General features: G+C 39.0%; 1 protein-coding gene across 4 annotated transcripts in view; it reads right to left on the reverse strand.

Annotated features, from left to right (window-relative positions):
- The window catches only part of MINDY2 (MINDY lysine 48 deubiquitinase 2), a 35,089-nt gene that overhangs the window by 8,312 nt on the left and 2,924 nt on the right, over positions 1–23,853 (reverse strand). For all 4 annotated transcript variants that reach the window (XR_008451951.1, XR_008451950.1, XM_054078205.1 and 1 more), the window contains exons 2-6: positions 16,883–16,940; positions 15,154–15,218; positions 12,866–13,024; positions 11,912–12,014; positions 11,194–11,336 (exon numbers count right to left, since the gene is read on the reverse strand). Coding sequence is in view for 2 of the 4 variants with exons in the window: in XM_054078205.1 (XP_053934180.1) it covers positions 11,194–11,336; positions 11,912–12,014; positions 12,866–13,024; positions 15,154–15,218; positions 16,883–16,940 (528 nt within the window). In the remaining 2 variants the exon portion in view is untranslated. The remainder of the gene's footprint in view (positions 1–11,193; positions 11,337–11,911; positions 12,015–12,865; positions 13,025–15,153; positions 15,219–16,882; positions 16,941–23,853) is intronic.

Below are 23,853 nucleotides of genomic sequence, written 5' to 3' on the forward strand. Positions count from 1 at the left end.
GCTAAATTTAAGATTCTTACTATCATTCATTACCCTTAACTGTTTTTGTTGGATTTTAGTCCTTTTACACTTCCACAAGGCCAAATTTCTCAATTTCAAACTCTGAAATTATAAAATAGGCTGATCGGGGAGTGAAAGAGACAATACTAACAAATCCAGAAGCCAAGGATGAAATGCAAATTGAGGTTTAAGGAATGGGAGAGGAGCGGAAATCAAAGGGAAATCACAAAAGTGGATCTTGAGTAAAAGGAGACTGTGCAGCATGTTTGAGGGACAGCAAAGCACCACTAAAAATCCGTTTCCATTTCAATTTAAATCTGATTATTTTATCCTATCCTTTTTACAGTGTTTTTAGAACTATACTCCAAAGCTAGAATCAGTTACTACTGATCACATTTAGACTGAAGCTGCCATTACTATTACTCAAGGTACCAGATCAAGATATCCAATGCAAAACTTGTTTACAATGTTTTAGCTGTAAAAATCAAAGCCATTCATTGTGACATCCACAAAAATTTGCTATTTATATTACAGCAGCACAGAAAAGATTCTCAGCGATTGCTGTGCTGAAGACTGACCAAAACACAAGCGGCAGTTCCTGTTGCAAAGATTTTATAGGCAGAACAGGCAAAAAATCCCAACATTGCCCCTATTCAACGAGTGCAGAACAGGCTCCCTGTTTTCTCATAAGTCACTATAAGCCTATCTGTAAGAGATGTTGAAATTGAAAACAGATCTCTTCAATCCTGCTAAGTTTGTAGGCATTCCCTCTGTGGCTGGTAGGTCAAACAACACACCAAAAGCATGACTTGCAGATCCACATGCAGCGATGGTTCTAATATTGCCCAATACCACGAAATGTTCTTATGCAGAAGGTCAAACCGAACAGAAAAAGAAATCCACAAGGGACACTTTACACGTTCCAGCTTTGGAATGGCAGGTACCCCAGCAACTGTTAGTAGCAAGTCTGATCACATAACATGATCTAAGGAATCATCACTCCCTCAGAAAATCTGCCTAAAAACCCGAATGCTACTTCTGATGCTTAAAAATCAAAAAAAAAAAAGAAAGGAAAAGGAACTAATTTGACATTTCCCATTTGCACAGACTACCTGTTTTGTAGCATCTTACAAGAATGCTTTAAAAAACTTAAAAGAACTCTTTAAAAAAGTAAACCAAATTAAAAAGAAATCACAGAATCTTTAAGGTTAAGTGTATTTGAACATTTTAAGTATTATTTTGACCAGCATACCGATTCAAATGACACCTAATAAAAAGGGGGTGGAGCATCAAGTTTTCCTCTGTCGTGCCATACATCAACTACTTTTTAAAAGCTCATGTACAGTAGAGCTTAATAATACTGAAATAGGAAAATGTTACTGCTTTCATAATCTCGCAACTACTGGAAGCTGAACTTGTCACACACAAACACTGACATATGTAATTACCTTTATGGGATTAGAATCTAGTATCTGTCATTGAAAAATATTTTAAAGCGAACACTTCTCTGAAATAAGAGAACTGTCTTGATCTGAAATAAAATACATCTCACTTTCCGTTTTTAAAACATCCTCTATGTTTTAGAGGATGTTTGACCTATACCTGAATATTGATTTTAAAAATGTCATCTTTGAGTAAATAAAACAATAATTTTAATACAGTCCCCTGATGAAAGGCAATAAACTGCATGATGTATCTATCACTACACTACCTGAACAACACCATTCCAATTCCAACACCAACTGATTTATTCAAACACGTGCTGTTTCACTTTAACAAAACCCAGCAAACCCCCACATAGAGGCTTCCTAGCGCTTGTGGAGACACAGACTGTCTTTTCACTTTATTGGAATGGAAGAACAATGAAAAAGCACAGATCAGAGATCCAAAGTCACCTTTCTCTTTTTGTTCGGGTTTCTATCAATTGCTCTGATCTCTCCTTCAGATTAGTATAATTTAATGAAATTTCTCAGATTCCCAAGAACCCTCCCAATATTGCCAATATTTATGTAACTTTTGGTAATAACTGGACAACTTCCAGTTTCAGATACAAACTAGGAGCTGGTTCTTTTGGCATTACACGTAATGTAGCTACTCATCTCCACAGAATATCAACCTTCCTAGAGTATCACTGGTTTTGTTCCTTTTCTGCTTGCAACAAACCAAGAGGCTACATCTACAAACTGGTTTTTAGGTGCTGTTCTAACGCTGTGCATGTTCTAGCCCCGACTGTGAAGGTTCACAGGCCAACTCCACCGGCACATGCAAATTCCACTGAGGGAGATTTGTGATATCACAATCTTTTTATCATTTGACCTTCACACTGCCTCTAAATTTGAGCTGCGCTAAGTAACACCACACCTGGTGTCAGGGACCAGTCACCGTTCTCCAGCACTCACCAGATCACGAGATCAGTCTAGCTGCTAAGAGACAGTGATTACAACTCTGACATGACATGTTTTACACCACATTCTCAGCCTGCCAAACAAAGTTTCTGCACTTTAGCTCCGCTCAGTGCAACACACAAGGAGGAAAAGGGAAAGAGGGAGCACAGTGACAGAATCAGTAACAATTTCTAAATGGAGAAATATTTATTTATGCTGAACTAAAAATGAGGATGGAGGCTTTAAGAGAGATAAGAAGACAAATGTGTTTCCTACTTAATAGATCTCCTGACTACAAGAAAAGACATTGAGGTCCTGGACCACGTCCAGCGAAGGGAACGGAGCTGGGAAAGGGGCTGGAAACAAGTCTTATTATGAGGAGCAGCTGAGGGAGCTGAGGTTATTTAGCCTGGAGAAGGCCGAGGGGAGACCTTATTGCTCTCTATAACTGCCTAAAAGAAGCTTGTAGAAAGGTGGGTATTAGTCTCTTCTCCCAAGTGACAGGTGATAGGACAGGAGGGAATGGCCTCATGCTGCCCCAGGACAGGTTCATACTGGATCATTAGGAAAAACTCCTTCACGGAAAGGGTTCTCAAGCACTGGCAGAGGCTGCTCAGGGAGGTGGTTGAGTCACCATCCCTGGAGGTGTTTAAAAGGCAGAGAGATGAACTGCTTAGGGATACGATTTAGTAGTGGACAGGTACGGTTGGACTTGATGATCTCAAAGGTCTTTTCCAAACCAGGGATTCTATAATTCTATGGTCCTGATTCTGCATTTGCTTTCTCATCAGGGTTCAAGTTAATGCAGACTGATTAGCACACTAGGATCACACAAGTAAGCTAAAAAATGGACATAAAGATACTTTTCAAGCACATCTTGCCAAGAAAAACATCATACTTCACAAAACAAATGTGCTTCTTCTGTCATACAGTCTTAACTGGACATTCCTACATTTACCAGCTTATCTTTTAGGATTACTTTTAGATGTGGAGTTTTTCAATAAACACAGTCTCATGGGTTAACACTGCCCTCAAAAATACTAGCACATAAAAGATACAGCAATAAAATCTACTAATAAGTGTTGTCAATTGGGAATAAAACAATAAACAAAAGTCCCAAGTGTATAACTTAAGGTAAACTGTGCCTACAATAAAGTTATGAATAATTATTTATTCTAAGAATCAGTATTTAGATATTGTAGAGCAATGCCCAGATTTTATAGTTTCACCTACGAAACTTTTGAAATAGAACTAAGGGTAAAAGCACAATTGTTCTGAAGAACAATCTCAGTCTTCTGGTTTGCACAAACCAACCTCTCTGAAACACAAAGAGATGTAGGCTGATGGCGATGTTATCGGTTACAAGACCTTTCCTGGGTTAATTTCACAACCAGATTAAGTAATTACAACTCACACGTTTAAACTACTTGTTTTTAACTACTAGTTGAAAAACGTTCAAGAGAAAATTAAGTTTATTTTTAAAAAACTATACACCGTTTGCATCAGAGTAACCTTCACGATAAAGACTGTACATTTACTAAGAAGCAGAAAAATATTTGATCATGTTTTTAAGAAGCTATATAGTTTGCCTCTACAGGCAAACTGACATCTTAAACACCCAAAGAAAATGTGCAGTTATGATGATGAAATATACTTTATATTTGAATAAAAGTCTGTGCTGAGTTCTGAAACAGAAAACCAACATTTCTAAGGTAGAGAACATAATTCTGACACACAGTTAAAAACACAAACAGGTGTCTTGTCACCCTTCAGTAAAGAGAATCAGTTGTATTACCGTTAAATCAGTGGGAAAAACATTCCAACTAAACTAAGATATTCTTACCAAACTGAGCCCCTCTTTATAGTCCTGTTTTTCCTTGCTCTAGAGAATTATCATTTGATGTATTTATTATATGTGAAATGAAAAGCAAAGGCAAAAACCAAAAAAATCACATCTTTAACTGCTGAAAATGATTAGTGTAAAATCACACGAGCCAAGACTATTAATATGCAATTAAAGGGACAGAGCAGAATAAATGGCTACTCGGGCAAATGGAGAAATAGTGAAAGCGATTAAGAATCTGATAACTGAACCGCTGTTATTAACAAACACACACCATACTTTGACAAGTCCTAAAGAACTGCCATATTTGCTTTTCTTTTATATGCACTAATGGATTTTAAGAAATATTACATAAGTTTTCTAGAAACAAACATGATCCTAATACTCGATCTTCTTTTCTTATCAGAAACGGCAACACATCTTATTGTTCAAATTTCATTCAGTTTTCAGAACTACCAAAACATTAATTATTCAAGCCTACATAAATAATATAAACTGATGGTCTATTCTGAACTACAATCTGTCAATCTTCACGATTACACTGATAGCAACTCAGCAGCTTTAAAACAAACCTGATGCATTTAGAAGAAAATTACTTCAAAACTTTTCATAGTAATCACTCCAGTTGCCCTCCTTACAAACTGCTTTCCTGTCAATGAGGAGAGGAAAAAAACCCAAAAAATGTAAAGAGTCAGAGACACTGGACACAGGAAACATGAGATTAACCAGCCAGCACCAGTATGCTCAATGCTTCTAAGCAGCTCCTGCCACTCTGCAACATCTCCCAACAGCAGGCTAGGAAAAAAATCAAAGATTTAGGAATTCAGAATACTGCGCTGTTTATTCACATTGTCACATAACTCACTGCCATAAACACAGCCCTCTAAACTCAGTATAACTGAGGAAAGTATTATCAGTGCTAGTAAATCTTCTATTTTTAAATTGACGCTGTGTGTCAAATAATAAATACTGCAAATTCTTTGTAATACAGACTTAAAAACCAGGAAGTTAAAATAATATACACAAAGGATGTTCCAGTCTCCACCTCTCCCATTTCTGCTCAAAAATATCCACAAAATTATCAGGTATTAAGGAATGACAAGTAAATGCATATATAATACATTTAAAACCAGGAAGTGCCTATTATCTCTAAAACAAGCTCACCAGATGGAATGTGGAAAGAATTCTAATACAACTTAAAAAAAACCCAAGCACCACAAATCTTAAAAATGGCTCAATTACAATCACACGATTGTTATGCAGCACTTCCAAAGAGCAGAATTAAGGCTATTTGGGTTTGTCTCTTTTATTAGAAAAATTGACATGTTGAACTAAAAATGCCTCAGATTTATGAAATTTGCTCTTTAAATTATTTTATTATCACCAATTTTTCTTAAATTACCCACACCTACTCCTCAATTTTGAAGTTGATTCCAGAAAGTTGGGCACATAAGAGAACTTGGAATAAGTTTCTCATTTCCTTTGAAAAAGCTTCGTGATCTGTTTTTTAATTCCCTCCAGCAAGTGCAGTAAAGATCAGTCTATGTTCTACCTTCTTTGAAATATAACATCTGAAATAACTGAAATCCAATTCCTTTCACTAAAATATCAGCCTCAAAAAAGCCCACTGAACTTGAGAAACATCCCTAGCGTACAAATCACTGTAGCAGCTGTACATGAAAGCTTCCAAATAAAGGTTTAAGTATTGGCTTCATAAGAATAATACTTAAAACAGCCTAATGCACCTATTAGATGGATTATATGTACATAACTTATTATTGGGATAATTCCCTTTTGTTTAATTTCATAACTGCTTTGTTCATATGTTTCCATATACTCATTTGGAGGGGGAAGAGGGAAGGGACTATTAGACAAAGACAAGCAGATTGCATAGTTCTTGCCCTGAAAGTACTACACCTTTCATTTCTCTGGCATATGTTCTATCTTCAGTTTTATTAATTGAGAGACTTCTCTCCATCATCCAGCTAGCGTGACTACTGCTCAAACCATGAAGCGAAAGAAACTCCATTAAAAATCTACAGAGCTAGCATTAAACCTAGTAAAAGGCAAGAGTAAAGCAGGTGAAGAATTCTCATCTCTCTGACAACAACACATTTGAGAGTCTCGTGAGTAGCTATCCAAAATCCTTACGCCTCCAGGATAATCTTGGCTAAAAGCTCACATCTATTTCTGACTTCCTTGATATGAAAGAATACCAAGTGCTATGGCTATTGCAAATGGGCAGCTAAGCTAGAAATAGACAGAAAGGTTATTGTCAACTTTGAAAAACAAATTAATAATTGCTGTCTTGTTGAGATCTCAAATTCTGGAATGTACCACTCACCAGAAATCCAGGGCAAAACGAACAATACTGTTTAAATGTGACAAGCCCAGAACTGAAAGCCTGCAGATAACATGGAAACAGAACACTAGCTGCAAGAGAGGTCACCATCATGACCACGAAACACAAGAATAAAGGCCCATATTCCAAAACTTAGCATTTTAGAAGTCTAAGACTTCTCAAAAAGACAAGATTAAAACTGTAGTGATTTAGAAGCTAAAAAGCTTAAATACACAACTAACAAATAACACTATTCTTCATTTATTTTAACCCAATATTTCTTACGGCTTGGATCCAGTTCTTCATTAAAATTCAGACACGGAGTTTTACTCGCTGCCATAACCTGTTCTATGTTATTGACATTAGTTAAGGATATTTAACACAATGAAGTGCTGCATTTTATTTATTTATAGGCAAAGGATTTCACAGATCACAGAATGGTCGGGGTGGGAAAGGACCTCTGGAGATCATCTAGTCCAACCCCCTTGCTAAAGCAGTTTCACCTCCAGCAGGCTGCAAGCAGGTTGCACAGGAATGTGTCTTGGCAGGTTTTGAATATCTCCAGAGGAGGTTCCACAACCTCCCCGGGCAGCCCGTTCAGTATTCCGTCACCCTCACAGTAAAGAATTTCTTCCTCATGTTCAGGTGAACTTCTGTGCTCCAGTTTGTGCCCATTGCCCCTTGTCCTGTTACTGGGCACCACTGAGAAGAGTCTGGCCCCACCTTCTTGATCCTCACCCTTTAGATACCTATAAGCATTGATAAGATCCTCTCTGTCTTCTCTTCTCCAGCTTGAAAAGACTCAGATCTTTCAGCCTTTCCACTCATGAGAGATGCACCAGTCCCTTCATCGTCATTATGACCCTCCGCTGGACACTCTACAGTAGTTCCTTGTCTTTCTTGAGCCTGAGAGCGCAGAACTGGACGCAGGACTCCAGACGTGGCCTCACTAGGGTGGAGAGAGCCTCCCTTGCCCTGCTGGCCACACTCTTCTCCATGCAGCCAAGGATATCATTGGCCTTCTCAGCCATAATGGATCATTGCTGGCTCATGGTTAGCTTGCTGCCCACCAGGAATTCCAGGTCCTTCTCCAGAGAGCTGCTTTCCAGCCAGTCAATCTCTAACCTTTGCTAGTGTATGGGGTTATTCCTCTCTACGTGCAGGACTCTGCACTTGCCTCTGTTGAACTTGTCCTTAGGTTCCTCTCCCCACAACTTGCATCCAGGTCTCGCTGAGTGACAGCACAGACTCAACTGAGAAGTATATGCTTACAAGTATGAAGTTGATAAAGCACTGACAACCACGCCTTTAATCTAAATACTGGGCTGCAGAAGACAAGCCTACATTCTACAAAACAAAACTCTGTATTGGTAATTCACAATGTCGAAGTCACAATCATTCACTGTATTTAATACAAGCATTATTTTATATTGCATAAGATTTAATTACGGCACGAAAATCACAAAATCAATTAGGTTGGAGAAGACCTTTAAGATCATCAAGTCCAACAATAAACCCAAGGGGATTCAAGTATTTTATCTGGAATATCCTTCAAACAAAGTAAAAAGGTTTTGTGCATCTGCTGGTACCATTTGGACTCAAAAAGTACATCTCGACTTCTATTTAGTATTTTTTTTAAACCAAATTGTTTTGAGGTTGGTTTTATTTTTGTAATGAAAGCAACCATAAAAGAATGGTAGGAGTTTGTTGGGTAACCCATACAACTATCGCAAGAGATAAACTTGGAAAAATGGACAAAAGGAAAACCAGACCTCTTAAAATTGTGACATAAATGAGCTCCATCAGGAAATAAAAAAATTCTAGTTTTGACCATAAACAGGTATATTCTTTTTTTTAAACAGAGGAAGGGAGGAGAAAGATCTTTTTACATCTCCTACTGCTTTAAGAGAACATCAGTGCACATAGGTTTAAAACAAATTGTAGATGCGCTCCTAGAAGCTATTAGAAAACCGAGCGTGCTACCTGTTTGTAAAGTTAGTCATTATTTATCAGGACTATTCAGTGCTTTAGCTCAGCATAATAGTTATTAAAAATGCTAAATATAAGCCCTGACATTAAAGATTAACAAAAGGAGAAAAAAGGACTAGTACTACCAAATGGAAAAGTCAGTGTCATTCATAGAATCATAGAATAGCTTGGGTTGGAAGGGATCTTAAAGATCATCCAGTTCAAACCCCCCTGCCATGGGCAGGGATATCCCACTAGATCAGGCTGCCCAAGGCCCATCCAATCTGGCCTTGAACGCCTCCAGGGATGGGGCAGCCACAACTTCCCTTGGCAACCTGTTCATTTTCTGTGAAGAAATTCTTCCTAATGTCCAGTCTAAATCTGCCCCTCTCCAGTTTATACCCGTTCCCCCTGGTCCTGTCACCACAAGCCTTTATGAATAGCCCCTCTCCAGCTTTCCTGTAGCCCCTTCAGGTACTGAAAGGTCTCTATAAGGTCTTCTCCGAGCCTTCTCTGCTCCAGGCTGAACAACCCCAATTCTCTCAGCCTGTCCTCGTAGGGAAGATGCTCCAGCCCTCCAGTCATCTTTGTAGCCTCCTCTGGACCTGTTCCAACATCTCCATCTCCTTACATTGAGGATCCCAGAACTGGACACAGCATTCCAGATGAGGTCTCACAAGAGAGGAATACAGGGGCTGAATCTCCTCCCTCCCCTGCTGGCCACGCTTCTTTTGATGAAGCCTAGGACATGGTTGGCTTTCTCGGCTGCGAGCACACACTGCTGGCTCATGCTCTCATCAACCAGCACCCCCAAGCCCTTCTCCGCAGGGCTGCTCTCAAGCACACCATCCCCCATCCTGCACTGAAAACAGGGATTGCCCTGACCCAGGTGCAGGACCTTACACATGGCCTTGTTGAACCTCACGAGGTTCTCATAGCCCCACTTCTCCAGTCTGTCCAGGTCCCTCTGGATGACATCCCGTCCTTCTGGTGTGGCAACTACACCACTCAGCTTGGTGTCACCTGCAAACTCGCTGAGGGTGCACTCAATCTTGCTGTCAATATAACTGATAAAGAAATTGAACAGCACCCAGTCCCAGTACGGAGCCCTGAGGGACAGCACTTCTCACGCATCTCCATCTGGACCTTGAGCCATTGACTACTACTCTTTGAATATGACCAACCAACCAGTTTCTTATCCACCGTACTGTTCACCCATCAAATCCATATCTCTCCAATTTAGAGAGAGGAATGTTGTGGGGGACCGTGTCAAAGGCTTTACAGAAGTCCAAATAGATCACATCTGTTGGTTTTCCTGGGTCCACTGCTGTGGTTACCCCATCACAGAAAGCCACCAAGTAGGTCAGACAGGCCTTGCCCCTGGAGAAGCCATGCTGGCTGCCATTAATCACCTCCCTGTCCTCCATGTGCTTTAGCACAGCTTCTAGGAGCATCTGTTCCATGGTCTTCCCAGGCACAGAGGTGAGGCTGACAGGTCGGTAGTTCTCAGAGTCGTCTTTTCTACCCTTTTTAAAAATCGGCACAATGTTACCCTTCTTCCAGTCACCAGAGATTTTTCAGTCACCATGACTTTTCATATACCATGGAGAGTGGCTTGGCAACCACATCTGCCAATTCCCTCAGGACTCTGGGATGCATTCACATGAGGTACACGATGTTACCATGTAAGAGATGCCAAAACGACTGGTTCCTTAACATTTTTGTACGTTACATGCCCTCTTTTCACATTTAGTCATAAATTCAAGTGTACATGAATTGAAAGTCTTACTAAATAAGATAACCACAGTATCATTTAAGAGTTCTTTAAGAAGGTAAAAACTAACCCATATGATTGAGAGAACTGTCCAAGTATGATTTGACATTGCAAGCAAATGAAGTTTACTTCAAAATATTCACATTTATCACCAAAGAGAAGGGAATTATTAAATCTTAAGAGACAATTTGACCATGTCCCTTTCTACTCAAGTCAGATACATAAAAAAGACACTACCACTTTAGTAAAAGCAAAGTTGTGTTACAACGAAGATATCCCTAAATGATTGTAAACTTGCCAAGCCAGATTCTCCATTCCATGGCAGAAGGAGTCCCAGAAGCATCAACCAAGATCTCACTTGCTTTTTGTATCCTGGCATACTCCTTTCACAATTCTCACCATTTTGCTTTCCTAGGGAAATCAATATTGTACTTCATCTCAACTTCTCCAAAAGCTTGGCATTTTCAACACCACGAGGGAGCTACTCATTTACTGGCCTGAAAGTAAAGTGAAGTTTTACATCCTCAGAAACAAGAAATTAAATTCATTAACCTTATCCTTACCAATCACAAGCTGCAAGTAAATTTAAGCCATGTAAGAAATTTGTGTCATTATACATAACCACAAAAAGAGTTAACGGAGGGAAGAAGCTGAACATAAAGGGAAGAGCTACAAGATTTGAAGTGGTAACAGATCCTGATACCTAAAACAGTGTAATCAATAATTCTCAAGTAACATTTACTACAGACCTTTCATTCACTATAAGCTGTACTTACCTACGACAAACTGCAATTTATTTCTATTTCAAGACAGTGGGAAACCAAGATTCTCTTTGAAATAAGAATGCAAACTACAACAGTAGAGACAAAAATGTTGAATATACCTTATATTTGGTCATGGTGCTAAAATGGTTGTTCCTGAAGAACACGCAAAGCTCTCCCTCCTGGACAGCTGAAGTCAACTCACACAGTCCATGGTATGTCAACTGTGTAGCTGTGTTATTTAGAAACTGCTCAGCTACAAATCCTACAAAAGCAATAAACACCATTATTACATACTTTATAATGTATAAACCCTGGTTATAACAGTAATGTATTTCCTATCTCGTCCGTACTGAGATGCCTCCTTATTAATACAAATCTAAGGGAACACATTCAGAGATGGTAAAAAGGAGCTGAACGGTTCAAAACTTCACCATGGTAGATACCTCTCTCATGTTCAGAATGCTATATCCACTCCTAATACTACTGATTTTACCTTGTCATATAAAGTATAATGAATGTTCTAATTAGAGAAGACAATACATAGCCAAGTTGAAATCTGAATACTGCCCATAATACCTTTTCATAAAAAGAAGTTCTCTAGCTTTTCCAAACTATATTTAAGAGATGCAGAGAACGAGGCTGATCTTTCATTTGGAAATTGCATCAAGAGAGTTTAGAAGACAAGCACAGCGCTGTCTGCCTGCCCAGGGAAAGAAGTTCAGCAGGCAGAATGCAGCTCTTTGCGCTTGTATCTCTACATACCAAGACTTACATATGAAATACAAGATTTGACAGGGTAGCTGCTTTGATGAAGCATAGAAAAAAAAAGTTACCCACCTTCGCTAACCAGCTCACTGTTGTCTGATTGTTTACAAGAAATGATCTTCTCCACTAGTTGATTGTAACTGCAGTTACCAACTGCTTTTACTATGTCAGCAACCTGGGGTAGGAGGGAACAGCACACAAATCAGAGAACTTACCTTTGTGAGGAACAGAACACGACTGTAAGCCTATGGCAGTTAATCATAAGAAAATAAAGAGTTTCAACACAGAGGACGTTATCCCCCTAAAAATATTAGGCCAAGAAGTTTTAGCCCAGACTGTTAGTTTGTGGCCTCAGATCCCATTTAAAATCCTTAAGTTAATGCTTAACATCAAAAGCCATTTCTCCCTGTGTAAACAAACAGTACCAGTTTACTGTTTATTAGATAATATTAAAAATAAATTATGTTTGTTAAAGATACAGTTCTAATTGGTTCTAACATCCTCAGTTCTGAAAAGCAGTGAATACTAAAAGGAAATCAGAATTAAAGAAAGGAGGAAAGAAACATTGCCTTCCTTCCAAACGTTCTCTAACGAGCTTCCCAAAACAATGACAGGGACACCATATCTGCCACCTTTCTGCCTCTCTTAGGACAACAATTCTCACTTACGTAGTCATGAATTCACTACACTACACCTGATCTTAGCCAAAAGGCCGAGAAGCGATGGTTGGACTCGATGACCCAGTGGGTCCCTTCCAACCTAGTGACTCTATGATTCAGAACAGAAAGTTTTGAAACTTAGCTTGACTGTAGACCTAGCCTCTGCAAAGTTACCACATAAACACACATATGAAGTCTGTATTTACTCCTCTCTGACGAAAATCCTATTTTTCTGACTAGATTTAAAAAAAAAAAATTATTACCATAATCACTATAATGACTCCAGTTAAAATTCTGAAACAACTCCCCTCCCCCAAAACTTAGGATATTTTATATTCCATTTGAATTATTAAAAGAAAAAAGTTACCTGAGGGTCCACTAACCATCCGTGGTACAAGGGGATATCAAGAAGATCAAACACTATGCATTCAGGTGTGTATTCAAACACTCGTACACCTGTAAACTTCACGTTGACATCCAGACCTGTCTGTAACTTGTGTAGAATCGCCATAGCATCACTCATATTCTGACAGCAGAAAATAAAAACACAGATGACCAAATAGATCTTTGTAGACTTGGTGGTTACTCTTGCAATCCTTCATTGTTTAGTACTCATCAATTCAACATTTTGAAACCAAAACTTACAAACGGGGAAATTAGCTAAACAACCATTTCACTGCATATTCACATCATTCATTCTACTTGTGCCATAAAAGATCTGCAAAGTAAGACCTCTCCCTTCGACCAGCTGTACCTGACTGTTTCTTCTTCTACACTCATAAGCCGTGTTTAGACAGCTCTTATTTCTTTTAGCTCCATTTCCCATAACTTCAAGTCAGATGTGTGCAAAAAGAACTGGATTATAAGGGAACCTCTAAGAGACTCTCCTGAGATTTCTTTAAGTCCTGCTTTACGAGTCAGGCTTAAGTACTTGCCACCACACCATGAATTAACAAAAATACTCATATCTACACAGTTCTATTTGCCAACTCTAACTTGGGAGTTCAGTACTTAAAAGTGGTGAACAACAATGAAGAATCTGGGGTATTTTGTTTAATAAAAAAAGTTTTGCCATCTTATTTTGGGCAGTTTTAACTGGCCTGTAGACCCTACAGCAGCACTATAATAGTGATCCCAATGGAATCCTAAGGGGAATTATCAAGTTATGAAGATCCAATCACACAAAGCACAGATGAGCCAAAGAAAGTGCTTTGTGAGACATTTCTCTTGAACCAATAGATAAATTTCCTGTAATGCAGGCAAAAACAATTTCCCACTAAGTGAGAAACGTCCACAAAGGGTATAGTCAGAAAGTATTTGCAATATTCAGGGAAACTGAGGTGCTTTTTCTTTTGTTGGTTTTTTTTTTTCATTAGCTTTGCAATACTGTGTTGCTTAAGAGAAATTCAGGATTGCAACAATAGGGGGGAAAAAAGCATGACAAAAAAACCAGAAACAGATTGGAAAGGAGATGGAGACAGAAAAGATTCACGGACTAAACCCACAGAGTTTTAGAGACAGTTTTCTCTGCGTTGTCTTCTTTCATAGAGAATACAGTTAATGGAATCCATAAGGGTAGACAAAAAAAACCCTATTGAAGAGCTAGGTAGGCTAACAAGGCAGAAGTGGGATACATAGTGATAAGTTATTTTATCGAATTAAAGGCAACTTGCTGAAATGCAGGAGAATTACAAATAACTGGATCCATTAAATAATGACATAACCAATAAGTTAGGTTGAATATTTACTTCTGCAGCACATTAGTGCACTCAATAATAGATAGAGTGGGATGCCAACACAAGCCTGTATATTAGGACATAAGAGCAGATCTTAGTATTTTTAAGAAGTCTGTTTAAGCAATCAGCCTATGCCTCATGTACTCGGTAATGTAAAGGATATAACAATTAAAACACAGAACACTCACTAAGCAAAAACGCTAAGCAGTGATACTTCATGACCCAATTCTAAGCAATTTTGCATCTGCTAGAATGATGAGTGTTGCCTAGATCTTGGAAGAAGTTTTAGACATCTCTTAGCATGGATCACCATCCTAAATCACAACTTGTATGTAAAAACTGTGTAAACAGACAGATATATGTAAAAATAGTCTCACCTACAGATCTTTGCACAACACTTTACACATGTAACAGCATGGTTTCATTAAGGCACCATAATCACATGTTCACTAACCTCAGCATTTTAGCTGAAGGAATTAAGCTCCTCCCCTTACTGGTATGCAAGTATAAATGTACTTTTTTCTTAATAAAATGACCGTAGAACAATAAGCTTGTTCCTACATTGAGTAATTTCAATTCAGATGCAACTTCTGAAAAATCCTTAAGTTTATAAAAAGACTTAGTTCCTCATTACTAAGCAGATTTAAACCTAGAAAGCTCTCTGAAGAGTTGAAACTTACACAGAAAAGCTTACAAACCACTTGATAAAGCATAGCTATAAAACACTGCCATGATCATGATCCAGTACCTGTACTTCAGAGTGGCTGCTAGGAGTGAGAGAGTTTTACTGCTTATACTCCTTTAACGAGAGTGGTGCATAAAGTTTCTGCTACCAGGAAGGCAACAGTTCCCACTACTTCGCTACATGTTTGAGTTACGTCAAGACATAAGCAGTTGTACATTAGGAGCATCTCCTTACCTGCTCATAATTTAGACGCTGAATTTCAGAAATCTCTTTAGGTTTTGCATCAAGAATATAGTCTCCTAAAAAAAAGAAAATCAAACAAATTCCACATTCAAAGCTTTAATGCTTCTGACTGGAGCTGACTGATCATAAGCACCACCACTGAAGTCTTCCATGAAATTAATGAGATCACGTTGGTTTATAACCTGAATTAGAACTACGGAGTGAAATAAGTATATAAAAAACCACAGTAAGATCACATTAAGAAATAAAATTCAAATGGCCAACGTGGTTACTAAAGCAGCATTTCATAATCTCTTGGGGTATCAAACAAATCTCTTCGTTATTCAGACGTTTTCCTCCCTCTGTGCCTCAACTTAAAAATATAAAAAGGTGGCACCGTTCACAATAAGATATGTAACTGCATAACACAATTTAAAAATGCAACCACTTATCCTGACTGATACGATAAATACTTCGGCATATGTTTTCGTAAGAATCAAAAGGCTCGTATTCCATCTTTGTATACAAAATAATGGTAATTAATCAGTTAATAAACACGCTGGGGTTCAAGTTTTGTAACATTTTTAGTGACCATAAACTGCCTCTCCCAAATTTTTCAGATTTTATTTTAATGTTTGTTGTATATATTCTCTTGCTTCATTCCTAAAAAAACCCGTTTCTACTCAAAGAAAAATATCATGATGTGTTTCCTAATTTATAATCTTGTAAATTAAGATTGTTCAAAGCGGTTGAAACTTTTTTTTTTTATCTGTAGAAGAATCATTTGGCAACTGCTAATCCTATTGACTGAATAGGAACCTAAATAATTTGAGAAGGTAATTTTGCTATTCAATTTAATAAGATAATTCCAGAAGCCAATATATGCCTTCAAGAAAGAAAACACATTTAGCCAACTCTGATTATGCAATGACTTCAGACAGTATTATTTTATCAGTACAATTAGAAGAAATATTTAGACACAGGCAGCAAGATTTAAGATTTTTTTTTTCAATTATGCAATTAGCTTTTCTCTTTCACTGAGATTCAGTGATGTACTTTTGAAAAGAACAAGCTACATTCTGTACTAGCAACAAGAAAGAAAATATAGTAAATTATTTTCTTAGTCTATTAAGCTCAAATGTTTTATATTTACATTTATTAGGCTACAAAAGTTAGGTATCGCGGTACGCACAGCTCAAGTACTGTCACAACAGCACTTTAAACACATGGATCATGCTGGGCTCTTGAAGTTACAGACTTATCAGACCAAACCAGCTGTAGTTTTGCTGACAACTGTATGTGACAATGGAGTAGTGCCTGCAAACGAGGCCCCCACCACTCTGACAACTAAGTTGAACATTCCTGTTATTTCAATCAGGCCATACAACCAAGAGCCAGAGTTACTGTAGACAATTAAAGACACATCTGACTTACTACATTCTGTCAACTATAACAAAACAACATCCTAAGAGACATGAATAAGTTTTAATCTACCAATGTGTTGGTGTACTAAAGCCACAGCAGCTGCAACACTAGACTCATCACCTTGGAAAGCAGTACAGAAAACTTCTAAAAGCAGTTGACAACAAGCACAAGTAACCGAAAACCATAAGTAGTTTTCTTAAAGCATGCATTCAAGTAAAGCTGAATAAAATAGTAAATAAATAAAACAGTCCTCCTATACTATGACTCACTAATAAGCACAATATATAATTGAAAATCATTTGTTGTAATTACTAACCTAAGTATTCCATCAGCTGTTCAGCCGTTATGATTTCCATCATTGGTGGCAGCTTAATCTGTGAAAGTAAAAGTATAGTCTCTTTAAAATGCTGAAACAATACAATTTAGAGAGTATCAACAAGGAATTTCCAGACAGCAGCCTTCTCTGATCACATCTGCCTCACTTATAAGAACTTCTCTGCCCAGAGAAGAGCGACAAAGCTGGTAAAGGCGCTGGAGAACAAGTCTTACGAGGAACGGCTGAGGGACCTGGGGTTGTTTAACCTGGAGAAGAGGAGGCTTCTACAACCACTTTGTAGAGCAGTGAGTGTTGGTCTCTTCTCCCAAGTGACAGATGATAGGACAAGAGGGAATGGCCTCCAGCTGCGCCAGGGGAAGTTTAGATTGCACATTAGGAAAAATTCTTTTGCAGACAGGGTTCTCAAGCACTGGCAGAGGCTGCCCAGGGAGGTGGTGGAGTCCCCATGCCTGGAGGTGTTTAAAAGGCGGGGAGATGAGGTGCTTGGGAATATGATTTAGTAGTGGGCAGGTACGGTTGGACTTGATGATCTCTAAGGTCTTTTCCAAACAAATAATTCTATGATTCTATGATTAGCGCACTGGGACCAAACACTTTCCCAGGGCCTCTACTAAATAACAGCTACAAGAAAAGACTTAAAAAGGCAGTTTGGTTTTCATAGAAACCACGTGCACACAGCACTTTCTCTCACATGCAGCTCTCTACACTGTGTTCCCTACTCCCACCAAAACCTTCCACCAGCATCCCCCTCCACCTCAGAGGGGTTCATGCTGCTCACTGCACTCCGTCAGCTGCAAGCATCCAGGATTAACAGGCTGAGAACTATAGCCATAAGTAGTTAAGAAAACTTCACCTTATTCAGCCAAGTCTTTGACTCCCTGCCTCATTAATTCTTAACTGAGTCTTAATTCCAGAAGTTGCTGCATACAGACAAGAGGCTGCAGAGAACCTGGTGGCAGCAGCTCCTAGGCAGGGAAGCCAAGACTCACACAGGTACGAGGAAACGCCATCCAGCCTCTCATCCCATGCTCACATTTCAAGGGTTTGCTTTAACTCCATACAGGGGAGACTGGACACACAAAACTCGGTGGTGGAGCTTCCATCCCCTTCTCCCCTGACCTAATTCTGTCACTGTCACCTCCTTAAACGAACCACCTTGGAAGCAGCCAGAGCCAAAAGCTTCTTCAGTATTCCTCTCCACCATCCATATCCTGGGTAAACCTTCTGGTTGTGCACTGCCACGTACATACATCCCTGCAATAGCAGCCAAAGCACAAAAATAGTCAAAAGCAGGCTTCTGCAGCCTGAAGGAATACATTGGAGTATATCATCTTTAACCACTGTGTGCTCCATTTTTCTCCATATAAATATGAACATTATTTTTTCTAAGGTTCGGTAGGGTTTTTTGTTGTTTTTAAGGCTCTCTCTTCAGTTTTTAATCTTTTCTTCCTATCTCTCTCTAACAGCTTACCACCCGAAGTTTAGAAAATCTGGTATTTATTTTAAACGATTTTTTTAATTGAGTTCCTCAATATTGATCACTCTTCTTGACATAGACAGAAAGACATGATGCGAGATTGTTAACTTATGCTTAAGATTTAACAGGCTCCAACGTTCCTGGTTGTGGAGAGCAGGAAGCCACGAGATGGAAGAACAATACACATAAAGCCTTTCATGCTGCATTCCAAACTCAAAACCACAGTATAGCAACACACGATACTACACTGCTCACGCTGCAATAGAGGCTTTCCTCTCCAGTCTGAAAGCTAAGCTGTTTTAATAACTTGCAGAGAAAATTAGGTGTGACTGGATTAAAACTCACTGCCAATTTTATTCACATCTGACAAAAGGCAAATGTATTGAAAAATATGAATTTACAAGAGGTTTCATTAAACCTGGAAGAAGAAAAAGACCCATTTCAATACACCCATGCTTAAGTGAGAACTAGCCACACAGCTCATGCCACATGCTCGTCAACCTGCAGATGGTGGGCACAGAAAAGCTGACAGCAGTGTGAGGAATCTGGGGAAGGAAGGGAATGAAAGTATAAATTGTTAGTAAAGCAGGAAATTAGTAAAGCACAAATCCTTAAGAAAGAGGGCTTAATTAGTTCTGCTTGTAAAAAAGCTTCGAACGATATCAACTGAACAAGAAGGAAAATCAGTCATGGATAGGCGTATGAATTTTTGAGAACATCCTTTCAGTGAGTGACAACTGAGCATAGCTTACAACATTTCTTAACTTTACAAAGCCTAGAAAAGTTTCACTAATACTCAACAGGCTAACGGCTTTCACAATATTCGATCCTGCTCATAATATTCATACTGAGGATTCATACAAATTAATACATTGTGCCATGTAAATATGAGGACTACAGGTTCAAAAAGCTGATTCTTAAACTTCCAGTTTTGAAATAGCAGCATTCAAGCCTTAGCTGCGCACGCCCCTGAGCTGGGTCTGGTTTGTTACGGCTCCTAAGGCACACTGATGTAACGGCACGGAATGTCACTGCTTACACAGCCATGGATCAACAGTCCTGGCACTACCAACAGTGCAGGTGTGCCAGTATATGTGAAGGAAAATTAACATCACTCCCTCAACTGTTAGCAAGACTACTGTGATGTTCTTTCAGGACTGAAGCCAGCTCTTTTTATTCTTCATTTGAAACCATTCACAGCTGCTCAGCCATCATTGCTTGGAGGTTTCTACTCTGCACCACATTTCAGGGGATCTAGAAGTATGGCTACACTACAAACAGCAGCTGTGAAGCATAATCACATGAGTCACCTGCATTTGAATTCTACGTACTCATGGCATAAACCTATTAATGTGTCGGACTTTAGAGGCTGAAGGAGGTATTTGTACCATTGGTTAACAATCTGAATTTTCCCTCCCAAGTGAATTGCTAAGCCATTGTTTTTTAATGCGGAACCAAAGCAGTTTTACTTCTATCTGCAGCATCTCTCCTAGTCAGGTATTTTACCAAGCTAAATCTCAAAATTAACTGCTTAATTAAATACTAGACAACATTAACGGATTATTTGACAGCATATTAGGGCTGGCATGTTTTGCGGGACCTTCATCACATCTTTAAAGGAGGCTAATGGGGTTCCAGCCCAGACGTAAATACTTCTGAACAGAGCTGGCTATAGAGAATATGATGTTTCCTAATTGTTCAGAGCTTCACTGCAAATGCTTAAGCTACAGGAAATGTACAACTAAGAGGAAATGGGAAAGAAAAACACTTTAAAACTTAAGGGAGAGATAAAAATCACGCAGAACCACAATCGTTCTCCACATAAATCAAGACAAGAAAACAATGTAAGCAATAGCAGTGAAAGCTGTTGTCCATTATAATTATTTAGCGGGAAAAATTTTCTCAATAGGTTTCAACGCTTAGTTGCTGGATTTTACATAAGCTTCACATCTTAGCAAAGTCGCGCTTCCTCAACTCCCACCCATTTCCTGTATCCCTCTATTGCAGTATCCTGGCCTTTTGCCCTGATCTGTTTTTCTAACTCCAGCTACTTCTCACTGTTTTCCCTTCCATTCTCTGGAGCGGGAAACTGAATCTTTCTCACTCAACTACATTTCAGCCATCTTTGTCATCAAAAGACAAGACTGGTAAAAAAATTCTCATTTTGAACAGTTTGTCTAAAACAACTTAAAACAGTTTCTATGCATTAGACTACAAACTGGAAAACTACATAATACTGATTTTAAATACTTTCCACTGTGTTCTCCCACTCTTCAGAAGGGGTTAAAATAATTAAGTTAGTCCTGCACAGAAGCTAACAGCTCTGAAAATACTATGCATACAGAAAAAGACCACGCAAATTTCTAACAGCTTATTATTTATAGTCTCAGAACATGTTTATCTAAACGATGTACTCTATTGAATTCAGTGTTCCGGAAGAGGCAAGGGTAGCTTCAACCTGACTTGACATAAAAAAAACAATTAAATCCTCCAAGCAAATACGTACCTCTTGTCTCATGGGAACAGCTTCATAAGCATACCACATGACAGCCTGATGGTACATGCTGTCACCCAATAACCTTAACAGCTCCCCACTCGCCCAGGTTTCCTTCCATCCCTCAGAGCATGATTCCTGATCTGGAAAACACACAGCTCCAGGCCTGCTGATCTGTAAGCCCAACTCATCCCAGAGACTCAGGGAGGAAGGCTGCCAGGGCCTCTGCTGAGCATCCATCAGGAGCTCACCAGCAACTCACCTTTGGAGGCTGAGTGAGTTTGTCTGAGCAATCTGTGCAAATTCCGGCCATAAGGAGGTTTAGCTCAGCAACAAGAAAAAGGAGATCACGTGTAAAGGGCTGATGCCAGACCTCAGACCAGGCACTAGGGCAGACTGACAAATCAACTGTGTATCAGCAGGAGCACACTGCACTCAGCTCCTCTGAACAACAGGATGCTTTGATAAGAACCTAAACCTAAACATTTCTAACTAGGTTACTCTACCTGTTCTTTGCTCTCAGTTTGGAGACATCTAAGCATCAAGGGTTATAACATTTACTTACATAATTGTTACAGTCACTTAAATACGTAATTCATACAGTTTCAGTTACCAAAATGTTAGTACTACTAGGCATGCAGGGAACTCTGGTCCCAAAACCTTCAGCTCGTTGAGAGGACCATGATAGAAAAAAATGTCAAATATACTACTGGGATTATTCATCCACATAAAAAACTGTAAGGACAACATATTCCATAGGAACTCACTTTTCAAGATTTATATTTTTATTACATTATGTTTTCCCTTCAGATTATTTTATGTACTAAAACAATTTGTCTCTGTTCCCCTGGATATTTCCAATATATAATTTCTGTGCAATGTGTTAAGGTTCATAGAATTCTTTGGCTACATGACATCATATCCCACCTGAGAAACAGCAGAATTACACAGCACCCTTACTACGCTTTTAGCATCTGATGATGGTCATGCAGTAAGTCCCGCGAAGGGCTTCTCCCCCTATCCTCCCCAAATTACCATATAATGCAATGCCAGAAGCTATCAGAAAGTTGTGTAGGGACTACACCTAACAAAGATAATACAAGTACTTAGAAAAGCAAGCTTTGCACGGATAAGCTTAACTACATAGTGAGCCACAGTCCTGAGGAAAAACTGAGTGGTCTTAAGATTTAAAGAAGTCAAAAGACAGCATACTACACTACTTTGCATTAGAAGAGACAATCAATGCTTGCACATAGCGTTTTAAGTGTTTTTCAATACTCTACTCATGCTCTCCACCGCAGAAGCCCAAACTGGCACAACTGTTACTTTCTCAATTTGGTATCGTATTGCTTTGGTTTTCTTCTCACTCAGAAGAACATTGCTGTAACACTTCTGCACACACAACTCCTCGGCTTGGCCTCCTAAAGGCTGAACCATACGTTCAGCTTACACAAACAGTCTGCAAAAGCACTTCAAAAGAAAAGTGATGATTTCATAATTGTAACATTTAGAAGTACAGCTTCTACAACATGCTGCCTTGAAGTTCTATGCCCAGGCTCCTTTCAAAGCAGCGGATAAAAGAGAGGTAGCAGTTTTACTGCAAGTTTATTTCCAAAACCTGGTACTACCAGAAAGGAATCTGAGCAGTCCCAATGGATGCTACTATTTCAGAATGCCAAATGTTGCCAAACCAGCATCTCAGAGATGAGAACATGCAGATGCAGCACTCTCAAAGAATCAATTATTGTTAAGTAGTTTTTATACCTGTATCCCTAAATAACGATCTCAACACCTAATCAAATACCTCCAAAGGTCATAATAAAAACTGAATAATGACTAGGAACAGAGAAGAATCTTGCTGTGTTAATGAACAAGATATTCATAACCACTAAGAAGAAAATTTTTGAGTGTGGCATCCTTACCTAAGGTACAGTACTTTAAGTCCTCCGGCTATTGCAATCCTTTAAGCAAATTAAGAAACTACATGCAGTCTCTCTTTACTCAGTGTTTGAACGAGGGCAGCTGGGACACACAAACAGAAGATCACAACGCTGTTTAGGGGCAAGAAGCTTGCATTCTGAGGAGCTGAAAACTCGGAAAGGTGAGTTCTCCTTAACAAATCCAAATGTTAATCTGAGCTTTTAAGCATAAATGTTTCTGTGATTAGGGCCTACATATCCTTGGAAGGCTTCCCACTTATTATTAAGTTGTAAATAAAGATTTTAGTTCTAAGCAAATTGCTTATGTGCCACTTGTCACAATCAATTACGTGAATTCAGCTTTCACTGCTGTGCAAGTGCAGCTGATGTATAACGCTGGATCTCAAAGTCACCGCTCCCATCTGGAATAACGGAAGCACATGATTGGCCATGCAAAGGGAAGTCTGTGAAAACTTGAAAACTAGCATTGTAATGAGTATTTATCAACTTTGAGCACTAGCATGTATTCTAAAGTTATTTGAGACCTCATCTACCTATAGGGAAAACAAAACCCTCAGCCCTGCCAGGACACAGTCCCGAGAAGTAAAGTTGGTTGCTGATACAGGGAAGAGAGCCCAAAACTTAGCTGTTTACCTTCTTATGCTCTGTTGTGACTTTATTTCCCCACCTCATCTCCCTCTTACTCCAGTTTTTTACCCCTGCCACAAATATTCTTTTCTCCTAACACACACGGTGGTATTCTCACTCTGCTTTCACCTATTTTCATCTCTTGGTCTGCCTCCTTGTTCCCTAATTGTAATTATCTGAACTAATCTAGTGTTCATCTCGGCTCAGGAGAAGTGAGGAGAATGTGGGTGCCCATCCTCTGCCTCAGTATGTAGCTAGCTACTGTCAGCAATGTGCAGGTGAGCTGCCAATAAGCTTGCCAGTCCAAACAATGCCAACATGGTTCTTTACTATAAACTAGGGAAAAGAAAGGCTAATTTGGAGAGGGACTAATTAGGAAAATCAATTACAAGCAGGGGCAACATACAACCAA

The sequence above is a fragment of the Cuculus canorus genome, chromosome 12 (assembly GCF_017976375.1).
Source record: "Cuculus canorus isolate bCucCan1 chromosome 12, bCucCan1.pri, whole genome shotgun sequence".
Taxonomy (NCBI): Eukaryota; Metazoa; Chordata; class Aves; order Cuculiformes; family Cuculidae; genus Cuculus; species Cuculus canorus.